The sequence below is a fragment of the Sesamum indicum genome, linkage group LG12, assembly GCF_026168435.1.
Source record: "Sesamum indicum cultivar Baizhima isolate 11 linkage group LG12, ASM2616843v1, whole genome shotgun sequence".
Classification (NCBI taxonomy): Eukaryota; Viridiplantae; Streptophyta; class Magnoliopsida; order Lamiales; family Pedaliaceae; genus Sesamum; species Sesamum indicum.
Genome location: NC_142668.1, coordinates 18349016 through 18369041, shown reverse-complemented (window position 1 = coordinate 18369041; position 20026 = coordinate 18349016). Strand labels below are relative to the sequence as shown.

Below are 20026 nucleotides of genomic sequence, written 5' to 3'. Positions count from 1 at the left end.
AAAATTAAAAAAAAAACATAAAACATGATAGATTACTTACACTTTTATATTATACACAGATATTGATAATGATTAATGGAACTTTTTTTTTTTTTTTTTGGAGGAATCCTATCTATATATTATTTCTGTTGACGGTAAATCCTATTTATATATTATTTCTATAGATTAAACCCTTTCTCTTTATTTTATATTGAAAAATTAATAAGTTAATATTGTACTAAAATAATTTTAGTATATGGAAAATTGAAAAATCTTATTATAAAAGTATCCATCAAAGTGAGTATTGTGCATTTATTCTAAATTATACAACTTAAATAAATAAAAATTACTACAAAGGATCGACGGAGTAGTAGTTTTTCAACAATTTAGTTATTTTTCTAAAAAAATATGTACTGATATTATCAACAAGGAAAAAGAATAAGAATTGAAGAGAGAGATTATATATATGTATAATATAGTAAATAAAACTAATATATATATATATATATTTACTAATCCGTCCAATTTTCGATGGAACTGAAATTGACTTAAGAAGAATTTCATATATATTCAATTTTATCTGTTTTTCCTAATCGAACACCAAAACTTTTTTTTATTCATTCATTTTTATTTTTATCTTTATCTACTTTGGCACATCTATTTTTTGTCTCAACCAAATCAATCTTAAATGAATTTAAAATAAGTCCTACTTATCTTATATGATTAATTACGTCCATCACATCGTGATTCGTGCATATTTTTTTATGATTGATTAGTTTTCTTACGTCATGAATGATTCTTTTTGCATATTATTTTAGATTAATTATTTTTCGTACAACGTGATTCATGCATATTAGTTATGATAGATTAATTTAATCACGTTGTGATTAAGCATGTTAATTATTTTATGTTTGATTGTTTTTCTTACATAATTCAAGCATATGATATTTTTTTGTTTGATCGTACCTTAAAAATAGCATTATTCGATCGTGCAGCTCTTCACCTATATATCGTCATACAAAACTTCCAATTCTGGTGGAATTGAATTATGAAATGTTGAGCAAAATATATTCCTTATATAAATATTTGATTCCGCTTAAATAAAGAGTGTAGTCCACTATTCCCTTGCTTTTTCATATTTTCTTGGCGTTAATATCTTAAAACTTGAGCAGATACAAATTTTGAAAGGTAAAATTAGTTGATCAAATCCCACCTCTCATCTATTGTGAATTAGAACTCGAAGCGGCGGCCATGACTTTGAGGGTCTATCTTATATATGTATCTAAAGTCCCATTTGTCATCATTGATTTGATCTACCTAGAAAACTGCATGGATTGAGCGGTGCTATCCTCGGCATGTTATATTATAGGATCGCCGAGAAACGCCCAATACTAGAATTGCCAGCAGCTGAATGCCCAATAGTTGGTATTGGCGGGTACATTGGTGGGGCTACGGAGGAATGCTCAGAAAATATGAGTTGGCTGCAGATAATGTTCTTGATGCAAGAACTGTAGATGTCAGTGGCAGGATTCTCCATAGATGGGTGAGGACTTATTCTGGGGCATTAGGGATGGTGGAGGTGCTAGTTTCGGTGTAATTCTTGGTGCATGGAAAGTATAATTGGAGGATGTTCCAAAAAGAGTCACGGTTTTCATAATCCATAGAACTTTAGAACAAAATGCCACTCAACTCGTTCACCGCTAGTGATACATTGCGCATAAAATCGACCCAAATTCGTCGGAGTCCACATAGCAAAGGTGAACGCCAGCCAGGATGGAAGGAAGATGACTATTCGTGCTTCATTTCTCTCACTTTTCATTGGGTAGGGTTGACAAATTGTTTCCTCCGATGCAAGAAAGTTCTCCAGAATTGGGCTTCATAAGAGAAGACTGCAAAGAAATAAGATGGATCCACTCCGTCCTGTATTTTTCCGAGTTCCCATTCGTATCACCTGAAGTTTTGCTAAATAGGACACACCCCAATTTAAAATACTTCAAAGGAAAATCCGATTATGTGCAGAAACCCATCTCCCAACGCGGGTTTAAAGGCATGTGGAGACGGCTCTATAGACCAGAAGCCAAGGAGACAGATTTTCTTGAACCCATATGCTGGAAAAATAGCTGAAATTTCTGAATCTGCAGTTCCATTTCCTCATAGGGCCGATAATCTTTACAAGATCCCTTTGGCATACTGGAAAGAAGAAAATGCACAAAACTCCAACAGGATCATATGTTGGATTAGGAGACTTTACAGTGACTCCTTACGCTTCCAAGTTCCCACGGGAAGCTTAAGTCAATTACAGAGATCTTAACGTTGGAGTGAATAACAATGAAGGAGAGATAAGTAATAAACAAGCAAGCATTTGGAGCAGGAAGTACTATTTCAAAAATAATTTTAATTTGGGTGAAATTATGTTTGCTCCAAAGAATTTCTTCAAGACCGAACAATGCATTCCCCCACTCCGACGGTGAACAGGGAAAGAGGACATATAAGATTATATCCATGAAGAACAGAACGTGCATGCATGGTTCTGCCACCTTTTATATATGTTTCCTTTAGTTTGATTTCCTTTTTTGGTTGGTATGCCAATAAGACATCCCAGCAATTATTGATGTCCTTCTTATGAATAATGCATTATAAGTCACTAGTAAAATGAGTAAAATGTAAGCAATTCTATTGTAATATTGTAAATGAGTAAATTTTTCTCTTATGAAAAATAAATAGTGATTTACTTTCTTATATTTTTTAAAATACAACAATTTAGTCCCCTATGATTTTTAAAATGAAGCAATTTACCTCCCTATGTAAGGAGGTAAATTACTTTATTTTAAAAAATACAGGAGAATAAATTATTATATTTTTTTCATATGGGAGTAATGTGTTCATTTTTAATATCACGGGACAAATTACTGTTCGCCCCTAATAAAATGATTATTGGTTAATTAGTAAAAGTAAATTGAAGATATGGTTTCCTGGACACTGAGAGGAACTAGGCATGGCATGCTAGAATCTTGCACTTAATTTAGTTCCAGTCTTCCCATGGAGACTGTAGAATGTATCTGGTTCTGCTTTTATGCTTTTCTTTTCCTCTAATTTGATAAATACTAAGTCAAAAAAAATAAAAAAATAAAGAAGAACCAAAGGAACTATGAATATAGGATCACAGCATGAAACACGAAACTTGAATTTAAAAAAAAGAATATCAACAAATAATATCATAATAAACACGAAACTGTATCTTTATGTTTAACAATTCATCAACAAATAATATCATAATAATTAGGGATAATTACACTCCCATTCACTGAGATTTGGTAAATTTTCTGTAGTTTGAAAAATTATATCTAGCACTTCTGAACTAAGTTCGCTTCTATATAACATATAAATCCGTCCGTAAGTTAAAATTCACTGAATATGTTGATATTAAAAAAATAAAAAAATATATATATATATTTACTCTCGATTGACATATTACTGATTTATTGCATGTCAAATAAATTTTTTATTGTTAAATTATCCTCATACATCTTCACGCGTTAATATACATAATGAGGTATATTATCACTGTTAGAAGGCTATTTTAATCCCAAAAGAATTATTTGACCCGCAATAAATTTGTAATAAGTTAATTAAGAGTAAATATCAATTTTCATTCAGTTTTTTTATTAATATTATCAAATTCAGTAATTTTTTATCAAAATAATTGTTTAATTATTAGATGAAACAAATTTTACGTGTGCTAAATATAATTTTTTAATTTATAATAAATTTACATATAATTATTAAATTTTATGGAAAGATAGCGTAATTATCCCTAATAATTAAAGGGACAATAATTATGGTAGCTAATACTTCAATGATAAGTCCAAAAGTCCAATTTAATTATTAACAATTACTCAATGATTTAATTAGTTTTTTAAAAAAAAGGTAAAATAGTAGGAGTCGTTGATTGAGACAACGACAGTTAATGATTTGGGCTTGTTCTTTTTTTTAATATATATATATTTATATATATAATCCATGAATCGTCGTCTCATAAAATTTAATTAAAAGAATAAAAAAAATCGCGAGTTTTGCGAGTCCACCCATTTTCTGAATAGACTTGCATTTACTTTTTCCTTTTTTCTTTTAATAATAGAATTAATTAATAACTGAATAAGCACAATACATCCACCTCAATTTAGGACATCTAGGCTGTGTTTGGATTTGTATTTTTGCTTTTTTCGATACAAGGTAAAACACAATCAATGTTTGTTTTTGTATTTTTTACACCTTATTTGCATGTTTTTTTGTTTTTCAACTTTCTATATATAATATATATATATGCATAATATAAAACAGACATGATTTGACAATAAATAATACTTTTTATCTCCAAAAATACAACATTAACATAAAATATTTATATATATAAATATATATGATTTGATAATGAACAGTAATTTTTATCTCCTAAATCTCAACATCAAACCTAGCTACACCACTTATTTTAAAATATTTTAAATTATCTCAAAACACAAATCCAAACATATCATCTATTTTCAACACACACTTATTTAAATAAAACTAATATATATATATATATATATATATCTTATTAGCCTTATACTTACTAATCCGTCCAATTTTGGATGGAAATTGAAATTGACTTAAGAAAAATTTCATATACATTCAATTTTATTTTTCCTCCAACTGTTCCTCCTAATCCAACACCAAAACTTTTTCTTATTCATTCATTTTTATTTTTATCTTTATCTACTTTTACACATCTATTTTTTGTCCCAAACAAATCAATCTTAAATGAATTTAAAATAAGTCCTACTTATCTTATATGATTTATTATCTTCCTTACATCGTGATTCATGCATATTTTTTTATGATTGATTAGTTTCCTTACGTCATGAATGATTCTTTTTGCATATTATCTTATGATTAATTATTTTTCTGACAACGTGATTCATGCATATTAGTTATGATAGATTAATTTATTCAGGTCGTGATTAAGCATGTTAATTATTTTATGTTTGATTATTTTTCTTATAATTCAAGCATATGATTGTGATTGATTTTTTTGTTTGATCGTGTTAACAACATGCCTTAAAAAAAACATTATTGGATCGTGCAGCTCTTCACCTATACATCGTCGTATAAAACTTGCAATTGTTAAAAAGTATGATATATATTTGTGGTGGAATTGAATTATGAAATGTTGAGCAAAATATATTCCTTATATAAATATTTGATTCCTCTTAAATAAAGAGTGTAGTCGACATTTATTGCTTTTTTCACATTTTCTTACGTTAGTATCTTAAAACTTGAGCAGATAAAATTAGTTGAGAATAGTATTTTGATCAAATAATGAAACCTGCTAATGTAATATTAAATTAAATGTTGAATGATGGAAGAAGCCAGCTAGCAGGGACACTGATCACTGACACCATACCATTCATTAAAAATGCGAATTGGGAACAATCAATTAACTACGTTCAGGAAACCACCTCACATCAACATATATTTATATCCACTTGAAATATACAAATTTGGTATTATATGGACAAATTTCATATATAAATAGAACCAAATTCGGTTCCCAGAACACAAATTACAACATCTCAAAATCATGAAGACTCCATCCATTTCCACTCTTTTCTTCTTTCTTTTTGTTACCTTTTCGTGGTCTGTTGCTGACCGGACTGATCATTTTCTTAAATGTCTCAAAGAAGAATTCCACGACTATAACTCCATCTCTAGCCTTGTCTACACCCCAACCAACTCCTCTTACTCCTCCGTCCTCGAATTTTCCGTCCAAAACCTGAGATTCGTCACAGAATCCACCCCAACACCGCTAGTGATAATAACTCCGGAGCACGAATCCCAAATCCCCCCTCTCATCTACTGTGCAAAACTAAATCACTTGCAAATTAGAACTCGAAGTGGCGGCCACGACTTTGAGGGATTGTCTTATGTAACTCAAGTCCCATTTATTGTCATTGATATGATCAAGTTTGATAAAGTAACAGTCGATGCTGAGCAGAAAATTGCATTGGTTGAAGCTGGTGCAACCCTTGGCACATTATATTATCGGATCGCGGAGAAAAGCCCAACACTAGGATTTCCAGCTGGTGCTTGCCCAACTATTGGTGCTGGCGGACACTTCAGTGGAGGAGGGTACGGCTCACTACATAGAAAATATGGGCTGGCTGCAGATAATGTTATTGATGCAAGAATGATAGATGTTAATGGCAGGATTCTCGATAGAAAATCGATGGGTGAGGACTTATTCTGGGCCATTAGGGGTGGTGGAGGTGCCAGTTTTGGTGTTATTCTATCATGGAAAATACAATTGGTGGATGTTCCAGAGACAGTCACTGTTTTCGCGGTCCAAAAGACTTTGGAAGAAAATGCGACTCAACTCATTCACCGCTGGCAATACATCGCGCCTAAAATTGACCCAGAATTATTCATCTTAGTCCGTGTAGCAAGGGTGAATTCCGACCAGGATGGAGCGTACATCACTATGCGTGCTGCCTTTACCGCACTTTTCCTTGGTGGGATCGACAAATTGCTTCCGCTTGTGCAAGAAAAATTCCCCGAATTGGGCGTAGTAAGAGAAGACTGCACGGAAATGAGCTGGGTCCAATCCGTATTGTATTTTCAGGGGTTCCCCATAGAAGCACTTGACTGGTTGTTGAAAAGGCAACAACCTTACGTAGGATACTTCAAAGGAAAAGCCGATTATGTGAGGGAACCCATTCCGGAATATGTCTTTGAAGGCATCTGGAAATTGTTCAAGGAACCCGACGCCAAGGATGCCGACATCGTCTTGATCCCATATGGTGGAATCATGGATGAAATACCTGAAGACGCAATTCCATTTCCTCATAGGGCTGGTACTCTTTACAAGATCCTCTATGCAACATACTGGTCAAAACAAAACGCACAAGATGCCGACAAGGTCTTAAGTTGGCTTAGGAAGCTTTACAATTACACAACTCCTTATGTTTCCAAGTCCCCCCGGGAAGCTTACATCAATTATAGAGATCTAGACATTGGAGTGAACAACGATAAAGGGGAGGTAAGTTATAAACAAGCAAGCGTTTGGGGCAAGAAGTATTTCAAAAATAATTTTGATCGACTGGTTTGGGTGAAAACTATAGTTGATCCAAGAAATTTCTTCAGAAATGAGCAGAGCATTCCCACATGGCGAAAATGGACAGGGAAAGGGGACATATAAGATCATATTCATGAGTAAGAGGATGTGTGGTTCTACAAAGTTCTATATATGCTTCCTTTAATTTGATTTTCTTGCTGGTTTGTAGAAAAATTCTTACTCACTGAGTTTGGCCAAACCAAATCAATTATAAAATAAATGTAATACACTTGTCATATGATTGGTCTTTTTTCCTAAATTGTACACCAATCACATAACAATTGTATTGCAACTTGTTATAGAGTAGATTTAGGTTACAGCCAAATTCGATTTGGGTTAGAATTTTTCCTTGATTTGTGTGCGAATAAGACATTTTAGAAATTATTGATGTCGTTAATAATGCTATATCACTTATAAAATGATTGGTTGGTGAAAATAAACAGAAGATGTGGTGTCCTGGGCACTAAAAGAAACTAGCTATGACTAAAAATTATGATTAAAAAAAGTTTATGCAAAAATTTATATTAGTTATCATAAAAATTATTTTTGATATGGTTACGAATCATGGTAAATATTTTTGATATAGTTTTTAGTCATGATAGATGATTTAGCTACACTCGCAAAAATTATGATCAACAACGACTGTGAGGCTGTGTTCAGTAACTATTTGATTATTATAACTATTTATTCTTAATCATAATAATTAAATTTGACCAAAATTAATTTTTTCTAGTGTATAGTGGATTAATTACTTCTTAATAATTTAAGTTGTTCTTGTACCAAAATATATACCGGATTTACTTTAATATATATTTAGTTTGAATAAAATATACCTGGTTCTGCCTTTTTTGCTTTTTATCTTTGCCTCTAATTTGATAAATACCAAGTTAAAAAAAAAAACAGAAAAAAACTATGAATATAGGATCACAGCATGAAACATGAAACATGAAACTTGAATAAACAAAAATAAAATAGTCTTGAAAGTTTATGTTTAAGTTTAATACTTCATCAAACAAATAAAATATATATCATAAAAATTAAAGGGACAATAAATGTGGTAGGTAGTTTAATGATAATCCTGTGAGTTGTCAGTCATAATTCTTGAAAGTCGAGGTTATAATTTTGGGGAAGCGCATGCAATCCATAATCCATGCAACAAACTTTCATGCCCGCCCACACAAAAAGTGTCACTGAACCAGGATGTCCTAAAAAGCCTATGCCCATTGGCGGCCCATCTCGGGAAACGGGGAAAGTCCCACTTAAATTGCACTAGCTTTTGGAACCACATGGCCCAATTATGAATGCAATGCTATTCAAATTCTAATATAAATTTGAATTGAGTCGGGAGTAACACCAATCCAATCATACTAAAAATGATGCCCAACCCTAATGTGCTAACATAGTTCTATAATATCAAATTATTTAAGTTTGAACTTGTATTGATTCTTTTCATACTATTATACTCTTAAATCAAAAGAACAATAATGTTATTTTTTATTTGAGTCACAACTTAATTAAGTTTGCTAGAGCTCAAAGTCGGACTCGTCCCCCCAGTCATGAAAGAATTCGGGTTTCAATACTATGTCCTGTATTCACAAAACATAGTTAGGGATATGTTTGATGGGGCTCGATTATCGCTTTTTTTATATTTATATCAGTAGAAGTCATCTTGAGGTAAAACTTAGCATAATTGATACAGTTCTCATTTATTTATCTGCCCTAATATATAAACAGATGGAATATTCATAGTTGGTGTTCTCTTTAACCCGTCACGTCAAGTGACATGTTTCGCTAATAATCATTGGACAATTGAATAAAGTGAGACATCATTGAATCAGATTAGATCAAATTATAAGTCAACCCAAATCGATCTTAGCTTAGAGTTCATGATGTGCGAGTTCTTTCTGAAATTATGATGTAGGGTGCTTTTATAATTTTACATAAATAATATGGACCCCATGCCAATTTTATATTACTCCATTCAATTAAATAACATTATGTTGTTATATTTGAAAATTTAAAACTGAGTTATACCAATTTAGATTTAAAAAGTATTACAAATCAGATTTAAAAGCTTAGTCAAAAACGACTTAAGGTTTTATGTAACAAGTAGCAAGTGGTTTGGCAAATATTCAATATTCAATATATTTAAGTTCAACTCCTTTCATTAAAAATATGTTCAAATCTTTGGACGGAAGTTTCATCTGTTTGATCTTTCGTTGGGTTTTGCAGATCCATTGATCTTATCACCAGTAGAGTAATCTAATGATTAAATTATTACTCTTTTATTTAAATATTAGAAATTCAAAATTTGTTATTTTATTTATGAATTTTAATTTTTCATATACTATTAGAGCTACAACGAAGACAATAAATAACGTCCATCCTATTACAACATCGCGATATTATTTTTTTCTCTCAAAAAAGTCTAATTGCGAAGCATAAGTAATGACACAATAAATGATTTTTCTCCAAAATGATTATATAATTCATAAATTATTTAAATTTCAATACGGGACAGACTCTTAACGGAGAAATGGACAGATCGAAGAAGCAGAACCATGGATTCCCGGATGACCGAGTCAAGCAGAAAAGCAACCATTGATTTAGGTTTAGGAAATTAATATAATTTCTTTCACAAGTCAATTTCTAACATATCTTCATGTTTAAATTTATCCAAAGAATAGTATGTAAGAAATGTTGCAAAATTGTCAACTAGCTTTAAGAACTGATTGAGTGGCCTAAGTCTTCCATGTTTTGGCACTTGCACAAATTTCTAAGGGTGTATAAACATATTAAAATAGTTTGAATAAGTTGAGATGCAGCCAAGAGGGGTTGTGGGTAGGTTTATAAAGTTTTTCAACATGTTTTTATAAAATGTTGCAAAGTTTATAAGATGTGTAATAATATTTTAAATATAAAAAAATTATAAGATTCAAAAATAAAATATTATAAACTTATAAGCTCCTTTATTTTTTTAAAAAAAAGTGAGAGATCCCCAACTTATTTTTAGATATTAACAAATTCATTCAGCTTATTTGTCTTACCCACATCTTATAAGTATCATAATTTTATATTTTTCAAAAGATTCAAGAACTTATTTATAATATAAAATGTACTTAACATGTTATAAGTTTAAAAAACATAAGAAGATATATGAATTTATGAACCATGTTAAATAAAAGGGATAATTACATTCCCCTCCCTTGAAATTTAGTATAATTACACGTAAATTCTCTATTATTTGGAAAATTATATTCGACACCCTGAAGTTTGCTTCCATCTAATAAACAAGTCTATCTGTTAGTCAAAACTCGTTGAATTTGCTGATATTAATAAAAAAATAAAAAATAAATTATATTTAACCTCGATTGACTTATTAGCGACTTATTGCAGGATAAATAAATTTTTTCATGACCAAATTACCCTCATAAGAATCCCATAATTATTATTGTTTTTTTTTCCTACGCAATAAGAATCCCATCAAATATAGTAAATTTGTGACGTGATCCTTATCGTTCTTGAATTGTACATCAATTATATAATAAATATAATACACTTAATATATAATTAATTCAATTTGATCTCAATTGGAATCAAAATATTCCATAATTGTTGTACAATGAATTGGTCCAAAGCGCAAAAGTGGTCCAGACCATTATAGCCCAACCCACGCAAAAAAGCAGGTGTTTGTGAGGGTTCTGATGAGTTGTTTGACCAGTTCTTGGTACAAACGGGTTTGTGTATGAATGCCGAGAGATACCCCCTCCGTACAATTTCAACACGTAAGAAATCGTCAAAATGACGAGGAGAATTTCGCAGGTTGGCCCACCCCCCAAACTACATGTGATTTAATGCCTATAATCACGCAATATCCAATATTATAAATCCTTGTGATTGATATATTATAATTAATTAGAAGAGGAAATAAGTGCGGCCTCGCATGATCAATGTTTAATTTGGTGGCTTTATTCTTCCCATAAACATAAATGAATAGAGCGCTTTCCATTTACCTTCTTAATTTATATTCTCTTTACACAAGTAGAATACAGCATACTTATCAAAAGAAAAGACCACTCCCACAAGAAGAAGCACAATATTCAATACTGAGGTTTAAATTGTAATAGATATGTTTGTGGGTAATCTGATGGATTGACGGCAGAATAAAAACAATATTATTACACTGTTAGCAAACATGGAATACGCGACACAAGGCGGTTTCTCCTTACAACTTTACAAATAAAAGATTCATCAGTTTCTGAAGAAAAAGACACACAAGAAACTTTTACTTTTTCTTCTTTATTTGGTAAGAACGCACACCCCCCAACCCCACCCCTAAAAGAAACACCACACATTTTCTACTCGGATTGATGTTGCACATGTATATATAAGGTCCCAGATCTTCTTCCCCAAGGAACCAAAATACGAACAAACGGTTACTAAAATGAAGAAATCCCTTCTCTTACTTTTCTTTTATTTTCTCCATGTTTTTGTTCTTGCATCTGCAGATCCTGTTTATGACTCCTTTGTTCAATGTTTTACGGAGAACAAAATCCCAGATTCCCAAATTTCGAGTATACTATATACCCCCGAGAATCCCTCCTTCACAAATGTTTTGGAATCCTATGTCAGAAACCGCCGTTTCAATGTCTCTACCACCCCCAAACCCAATATAATTGTTACCCCCACGTCGGAGGCCCATGTCAGTGCCGCAGTCCTATGTGCCAAGAAACTCGGCATCCAGCTTAAGATCCGCAGCGGCGGCCACGATTACGAGGGCATTTCTTATGTATCTGACACCACCTTCGTCATACTCGACATGTTTAACTTCCGGTCGATCAACGTCAACATGGAGGATGAGACCGCCTGGGTGCAATCCGGCGCTTTGCTTGGTGAACTCTATTACAGAATCTGGGAGAAAAGCAAAGTCCATGGATTCCCCGCCGGCGTTTGCCCCACAGTCGGCGTGGGGGGCCACATCAGTGGTGCTGGTTATGGCAACATGCTTAGGAAGTACGGGCTCACAGTTGATCACGTGATTGACGCACAAATTGTTGACTCCAATGGCAGGGTTTTGGACAGGGAATCCATGGGGGAGGATCTTTTCTGGGCAATTCGTGGCGGCGGAGGTGCTAGTTTTGGTGTGATTTTGGCGTACAAGATAAAGCTAGTCCCGGTGCCACCAACTGTCACTGTTTTTCGATTGGAAAAAAGCGTGGACGAGAATGCAATAGAAGCTGTTTTCCAATACCAACAAGTTGTCGACAAGCTTGACAATGATCTCTTCATCAGGGTTCTTCTGCAGCCAATTACAAGGAACAAGAAGAGATCTGTTCGGGCGACGTTCATCGGTTTGTTTCTTGGTGATTCTACCCGGCTTTTGTCCATCACGGGTTCTGAATTCCCGAAATTGGAGTTGAAAAAATCGGATTGCCATGAAATGTCGTGGATTAACTCTGTTCTTTTCTGGGGCAATTTCGATAACACAACTTCCCCAAATGTGTTGCTAAGTAGAAATCCTGATTCAGTTAACTTCTTGAAACGGAAATCCGACTACGTGAAGACCCCGATTTCCATATCCGGGCTGGAATCACTGTTCAAGAAAATGGTGGAGATAGGGAAAGTGGGAATGGTTTTCAATTCCTATGGTGGAAGAATGAGCGAAATCCCAGAATCAGAAACCCCTTTCCCTCATCGGGCTGGGAATATTTTTAAGATTCAATACTCCGTGAACTGGAACGAAGAAGATGAGGAAGCTGACAACAAGTACGTGGACCAGATTCGGCAGTTGTACAGTTTCATGGAGCCATTTGTTTCCAAGAATCCTAGAGAAGCATATCTCAATTACAGGGACTTGGACATTGGCACCACCAATAACGGTAAAAACAGCTACAGCGAGGGACAAGTGTACGGGGTGAAATATTTCAAGAGTAATTTCGACAGGCTGGTAAGAATCAAGACCACAGTTGATCCAGAAAACGTTTTCAGAAATGAACAAAGTATCCCCGTGCAGCCCTTTCGAGGAAGAAAAGCAAGAAAATAGAGGTTCATGGATACACGCACCAATGATACTTTTAGTAGTGGGTCAATGCTTGACTCTGGCTCCATTTGTCATTCAAGTCTTTAGACATATATATAACTAGTACAGCGTTTCACGGGATTCCTTATCAACATGTGGCGCCAATTTATCCAAGTTTTTTAACGTGCAACGCCAGCTAGCTAGGCTTTTTGTTCACGGAATATCTGATGGATGTCCTGTTTATACTTTATAGAATCGATGTTTGAAGTTATCGTATTTATTACTGAAGATATTAATTAGAGAGACTTGTTAGAGTTAATAGGATGTATTAGGTTATATAAACAATTATTTCTGTAATTTTGGCTATTAATACAGACGGAGTGAGAAATTTTCTGCTATGTAACCAACCGAAAGGAGAATGAGAATCCAAGTTCGGTGCAACGCAATTACTGAAAATTTTAAGCCAGCGTATGCGACGTGCGGAGCCCCTTAGCAAGATTCAAAACATGCTCTCCTAGAATGTCCTTTTGCTAGGCAAGCCTGAGCCCTTGCTGACCTACCATGGTCTGTTATTTCACAATGGCGAGATGGTACAGAGGACTGGATAGGCCATGTTAAGAAGGGTCTTGTTCAATTCTTTTGCCGTCCTATGCTGGATGCTTTGGCAGAGTAGAAACAAACGGGTGATGGAAAATAAGCACAGCTCACCGGTGGAAGTGGTAGCGTCAGCAAGAAGTTTTCTACAAGACTTCCAGAATTGCATCATTCGAACAAACCCCCCAGGCAAATCTTCAGCACCAACCTGGTCTCCACCCAAGCTAGGTACGATCAAAAATAATTTTGATGCTTCGGTCGCGAAGAATAAGGTGGAGCAGGGTTTGGCATTATTGCAAGAGATCATGAAGGCAATTGTGTTGCATGGTGTACTAACACTCCACTGGGAGTCACGAAGCCTGAACACTGTGAGGCATTAGCAGCACGTCTGGCGGTGGACCTTGGAATTGAGCGCATTGGCGTAATTGCCTTGTTGAAGGAGATTGCATTCTAGTGATTCATAAATTATTAGTGGCAAAGGAGGATGCTTCCGCTATTGGGCCAATTATCTCAGACATTCTCCATTTGTCTTCTTTCTTTGATCATCTGTCTTATGCTCATGTCAAGCGTACTGCAAACTCAGCTCCGCACTATCTAGCTAAAGCAGCTTTCACAATTCAGGCGGGGGAGATGGTTGAATCTCAATTTTATCAGCAATAAAATTGCTTTCCCCTTCAAAAAAAAGAATTGAGTTTTAACTATTTCCGACAGAGGAAAGGCCCAAAAATATTGTTAAACTTGTCTCTTGGCTTTACATTACAACTTATAGTCCTTGGTCTGATCTTTACAATCAAATCACTTCCGTAAAATTGTCCACCGTGATCCTTGATACTCTAACTCTAGTTGAACTTGAACATGGAGATTTATAATTGGAATACATCGTTTGGCTAGTTGGCCTGCATCCAGGGATTAAAAATGGTCGAAAAGAGCTTCATTTCTACCTTCAATTAATTAATGTGTATAAGTGCATTGATACATAATTTGTGGAGGAAATCTCTCCAATCCAGTTAATACAAAATCAAATCATGAAAGGCATTCCACAATGTCGATAACAATATCAAGAGTTATGGCAATGTGATTCTGAACACAAAGACAAGTTCTAAAACAACAAGTTAGACTTTAAGTTCAAAATAATAGAAGAATTTTTCGTCCTGGAAAGATCATCCTGATACTGTCATAGTGTCTGACAGATTCTGTTCTACAAGAATACCTAATGCCTTTTACTAAACACAGGCTGGATCGCCTTATGAAGCAGTATTGACAATGAATAATCACAAATTTCGGTAATCCGTATATGCATGGAGAAAATCACAGAGTCTTCACAAGTATTTAAAGCACAGTAATCTCAGAAAACATTTGTCTCCATCAAGAACAAACTATGAGCAACTCTCACCAGTCTCCATATCCATCTGTAGCATTCTCAATACTGCAGCTTCTGCTGCTGGTATTCTTCTGTCTCAATTCCTTTTGTTTTGCGGACACAGACTCCTTTCTCCAATGTCTATCGAGCAGCACAATCCCACATGACCAAAATGTTACCTATACATACATCCACCTAACTATACTATATTACAAACAGCCGATTCAACACCTCTGAAACACCCAAACCAGCTGTAATCGTGACACCACGGCAAGAATCCGACGTCCAGGCAACTATAAAATGTGCCAAATTGGCTGGAATAGAAATGAAAATCAGAAGTGGAGGCCATGACTATGAAACCTTCGTGCTATTGAGATAAACATGGAGGATGAAACTGCTTGGTGCAGGAGCGATACTTGGTGAATTCTACTACAGAATCTGGGAAAAAAGCAAGGTCCATGCTTTCCCTGCAGGAGTTTGCACAACGCTAGGAGTTGGCGGTCGCATCAGCAGAGGTGGCTATGGCAACATTCTGAGAAAATATGGAACCGCTGTTGATAATTTGGTTGATGCAAAGATTGTTGATGCGAAAGGCAGAGTTCTAGATAGGAAGGGAATGGGGGAAGACCTTTCCTGGGCTATTAGTGGAGGTGGTGGTCCTAGTTTGGTGTCATATTGGCATACAAAATCAAGCTAGTCCCCAGTGCCCCCTGCCGTGACAGTTTTCTGGGTGCCAAAGACTTTCGAAGAAATGCAACACATCTTGTTCATCGCTGGCAATATGTTGCGGACAAAGTCAACAACAATCTCTTCCTGAGAGTGCTTTTGCAACCAAAGGCCGGGAAAAAGAATGGCAAGAAGAACATTACAGCAGCATTTATAGCATTGTGCCTTGCTGATGCCAAAACTTTGCTGTCTCTTATGAATGCAAAATTTCCAGAATTGGGATTGAAAAAGGAGGATTGGAAGGAGACCTGCTGGATTTAAGTCGGTCTTACTCTGGACACAGTTTCCTGATGGGACTCCAGAAACTGCTCTGCTAAACAGAACATCAGCGTCGAGCTCCTTTTAGATAAAATCTGATTTTGTCACAACTCCAATTCCCAAGGATGGATTACAAAGTGTATTGGAAAAATTGGCAGAGTCAGGAGACATATGGATGGTGCTCAACCCCTATGGTGGAAGAATGAATGAAATTCCAGCAGTATTTCCTCATAGAGCTGGTAATATCTACAAGATTCAGTACGTCTCATATTGGAATGAACCAGGGGCAGAAGCAGAAAAGAGGAAGATATATGAGATGAGGAAGTTCTGCAATTATATGACACCTTTTGTGTCACAAAATCCTAGAGCAGCATTTCTCAATTATAGAGATATTGACATCGGTTCTACAGACAATGCTCACAACGCCTATAATGAAGCTTAGGTTTATGGAGTCAAGTATTTCAAGGGAAATTTCAATCTATTGGTAAAACTGAAGACAGATGTTGACCCTGAAAACTTCTTTAGGAACGAACAAAGCATCCCGCCTCTAAAGAATTAGACAAAGAAACAGGGCTTCGTGCCTCCAAGGAAAACCAATCTTGAATATTGAGAAAACTAAATGATTTTAGAGCCAACATATTGGTATGCAACACAATATACATTACCAAAATATGTTACTTTCTCATGAAGCTTGGCTAAATCTGGATATTTCTTAACAATTACCTAAGCAAAATACTTTTTTTTTTTTTTAACTTTAGTGTTCTTGATAATCTACCATACGGCAGTGCTAATTACTCAAGAATCATTAATTACTTACCATCAATTCGACTTTCAGATTAAAAACAATGCAAACATTGAGAATGACAGTGCTGAGACTCCATGACAACTAGGAGATAAATGTTGGACTTTCACTCATTTTCTTACCAAGAATAAGGATACTTTGCCCAAGTGTGAATTGATTTCAGGTCCTAACATTCTAGATAACTTTAGCTTTTCTTCCTAGCCATGATCACTCAGCCCATCCAAATCTTTGTAATCAAAACATTTTCAACTAACTCCACCAACAAATCAAATGCCACTTCAGTCTAGTCTTACTTGGCAAGATCCTAAATAAATTTTCTGGTAAGTGAATGTTTACCTGTACAAGAGACACTGCTTCCTACCACCATTAACTTATGAGAAGGAATCCACATAGCAAACTGGGAATCAGCCAAATTTATTATCATCCAGGATAAGGCCGACTACCGCACCACTGAGAACAAGTTCAAATTTTCAAGTGGACTATTGTCTATTATTTTCTAGGATCCGAACAATCTCATGATATATGCAGGCAAGTACACTACTAATAAAATATTTTCGTTTATGGCTTATTTTTCTGGTGATATATTTTTTTTATGACTATGTTAAACAATCTTGTCATATATATTATTTTATTTTGTGGCCCTTTTATGTCTAATACGTTAGAATTGAGAAAATTGTGTCCTATTGTTACAAGCATATAATTGGGCTTTGGATGCAGATCCAGTAAGAATCAACTATCTTGCCATTTCCGCTACATAAGAGGCTCCTTTAAGCAACAAATCGGCAGAAATTGATCATTGGAAGGCAAGAAATGTGCATGTATGAAAAGGAAACCTCAAAGCTGTGGTGAGAACATGGCCAAAATTTTGCAACTTACTAATGACATTTTTTCTATCCTGTTCATGCGAGGCACCTCCATAAGAAGTGTTCAAATCTTCAGCCTGACGTTCACATTATGTCACAGAGTCATCAGGAATGAGACCTTAAAATCCATAAATAGGAGGACTTCTGTCTTTCTGTCCTAAACACAAAACAAAGATAATCATCCCAGGAAGTAAGCATTATGGGATCTTCAAGCTCCTTCATTCTTACATTACACATAGCAATTCTTGCATGGGCTTCATGCGCTGCTTCACAACCAGTTCAAGAAAGATTCTATCAGTGCATTACTCTAAATTCCGAGCTCTCCATCCCATTTTCAGAAGCCTTTTCCGCCCCTGAAAATGCTTCATTTAGCACAATCCTAGAATCTTCTGCCCAAAACCTGAGGTGCCTGGTTCCATCTGTCCCTAAGCCTCAACTAATCTTCACACCTTATATAGAAAACCATGTTCAGGCTGCAGTAATTTGTGCGAAAGAGCTAGGAATCCAGCTAAGAGTTAGAAGTGGAGGCCATGACTATGAAGGCTTATCTTACAGGTCGGAAATGGATGAACCTTTCATCGTCTTGGACCTATCAAAACTCCGGTCTGTCAGAGTAGATATGCAGGACAACAGCGCATGGGCTCAGGCCGGTGCGACAATTGGAGAACTTTATTACAGGATTTCACAGAAAAGCAAAACTCATGGCTTTCCTGCTGGCCTTTGCTCCAGCTTGGGAATTGGAGGACACATAACTGGAGGAGCATACGGTCCCATGATGAGGAAATATGGCCTTGGAGCCGATAATGTCATTGACGCACGAATAGTTGATGCCAGCGGCAGAATTCTTGATAGGGAGTCTATGGGAGAAGATCTTTTCTGGGCTATCAGAGGTGGCGGAGGAGCTAGCTTCGGGATTATACTCGCCTGGAAGGTGAGGCTGGTCCCAGTTCCAGCAACTGTCACAGTATTCACTGTTCCAAAGACTTTGGAACAAGGCGCAACTAAGATTCTATACAAATGGCAACAAGTTGCTGACAAAATTGATGAAGATCTCTTCATCAGAGTCATCATACAAGTGGCTGCTGGTTCTCAAAAGGGCGAGAAAACTGTGCAAACTCTGTATAATGCATTATTTCTTGGAAGAGCAGATAGACTGCTCCAGGTGATGGAAGAAAGCTTCCCTGAACTAGGATTGACGCGAAAAGATTGCATCGAAATGAGCTGGATTCAGTCTTTGCTCTATATTGCTGGTTACCCAAGTAATACACCCCCTGAAGTTTTGCTTCAGGGGAAATCTTTATTCAAGAACTACTTCAAAGCCAAATCAGACTTTGTGAAAGAGCCCATTCCAGAAAACGGGCTCGAAGGGCTATGGAAAAGGCTTATGGAGGAAGATTCACCATTGATGATATTTAATCCTTATGGTGGGATGATGAGTAAGATTTCAGAATCTGAAATCCCTTTCCCTCATAGAAAAGGTGTCATCTTTAAAATCCAATACCTGACCATTTGGAACGATGACAAACCCGAGTCTGCAGCCAAGCACATCGACTGGATTCGGAGGCTGTACAATTACATGGCTTCTTATGCTTCCATGTTCCCCAGAGAAGCCTATGTGAACTACAGGGATCTCGATTTAGGAACGAACAGAAACAGCACAAGTTTCATACAAGCAAGTTCATGGGGTTCCAGATATTTCAAGGACAACTTTAACAGACTAGTCAGTGTGAAGACAAAGGTTGATCCTGATAATTTCTTCAGACATGAACAGAGCATACCAACTCTTCCCTTGATGGATGAGAGAAGAGGGAAGAGTATGATCCACTGAAGCACAATTTGCTAGTCATTAAGATATGCTATTGCTATACATGAGGATCTATAAGTTTGTTGCCTCATATTCTAGTGTGAAAATTGTTTTACATTTAAGTTCTGTATTTGCCTCTTTGATCATCTCACTTGGGTGTAATCTAAACTTGTTGTAGCTATTTTCTGTGTTGGAGTCTGTCTGTTAAGTAGGTTTACTTCTCTGTTACAAATCTCAGCTCTTACAATCATAAAATTTGGTAAATATTACAACCTTCTTGCCAAGAAATATGATGGAGGTGAATATTGAGAGGCAGCCCATTTCACTGCAGAAGAAAATAACAGTAAAACAAATATAATTTGGTGAAGAGAATTTTGTATTACTCCGACCAAGTGTAAGAAATTGGAGCACTTCAATTTTGATATAAAATTGCTAAATTAAGGAATCTCATTCCCTAACATAAAACACCTC

General features: G+C 35.4%; 3 protein-coding genes and 1 pseudogene across 3 annotated transcripts; all 4 read left to right on the top strand.

Annotated features, from left to right (window-relative positions):
- The first annotated feature begins 5566 nt into the window (after positions 1-5566).
- Positions 5567-7517, top strand: LOC105175934 (tetrahydroberberine oxidase-like). The gene has a single exon (XM_011098582.3). The coding sequence runs from the start codon at positions 5600-5602 to the stop codon at positions 7211-7213; it is 1614 nt and encodes a 537-aa protein (XP_011096884.1). The 5' UTR covers positions 5567-5599; the 3' UTR covers positions 7214-7517.
- A 3989-nt stretch (positions 7518-11506) lies between these two features.
- On the top strand, positions 11507-13546 carry LOC105175804 (berberine bridge enzyme-like 21). The gene has a single exon (XM_011098397.3). It carries the CDS (start codon positions 11574-11576, stop codon positions 13170-13172), a length of 1599 nt encoding a protein of 532 aa, XP_011096699.1. The 5' UTR covers positions 11507-11573; the 3' UTR covers positions 13173-13546.
- A 1767-nt stretch (positions 13547-15313) lies between these two features.
- Positions 15314-17606, top strand: LOC105175933 (berberine bridge enzyme-like 21 pseudogene; annotated as a pseudogene).
- Positions 17607-17790: 184 nt separating this feature from the next.
- On the top strand, positions 17791-19736 carry LOC105175932 (monolignol oxidoreductase AtBBE-like 15). Its single transcript, XM_011098581.3, has one exon. The coding sequence runs from the start codon at positions 17951-17953 to the stop codon at positions 19577-19579; it is 1629 nt and encodes a 542-aa protein (XP_011096883.1). The 5' UTR covers positions 17791-17950; the 3' UTR covers positions 19580-19736.
- The last annotated feature ends 290 nt before the right edge of the window (positions 19737-20026 follow it).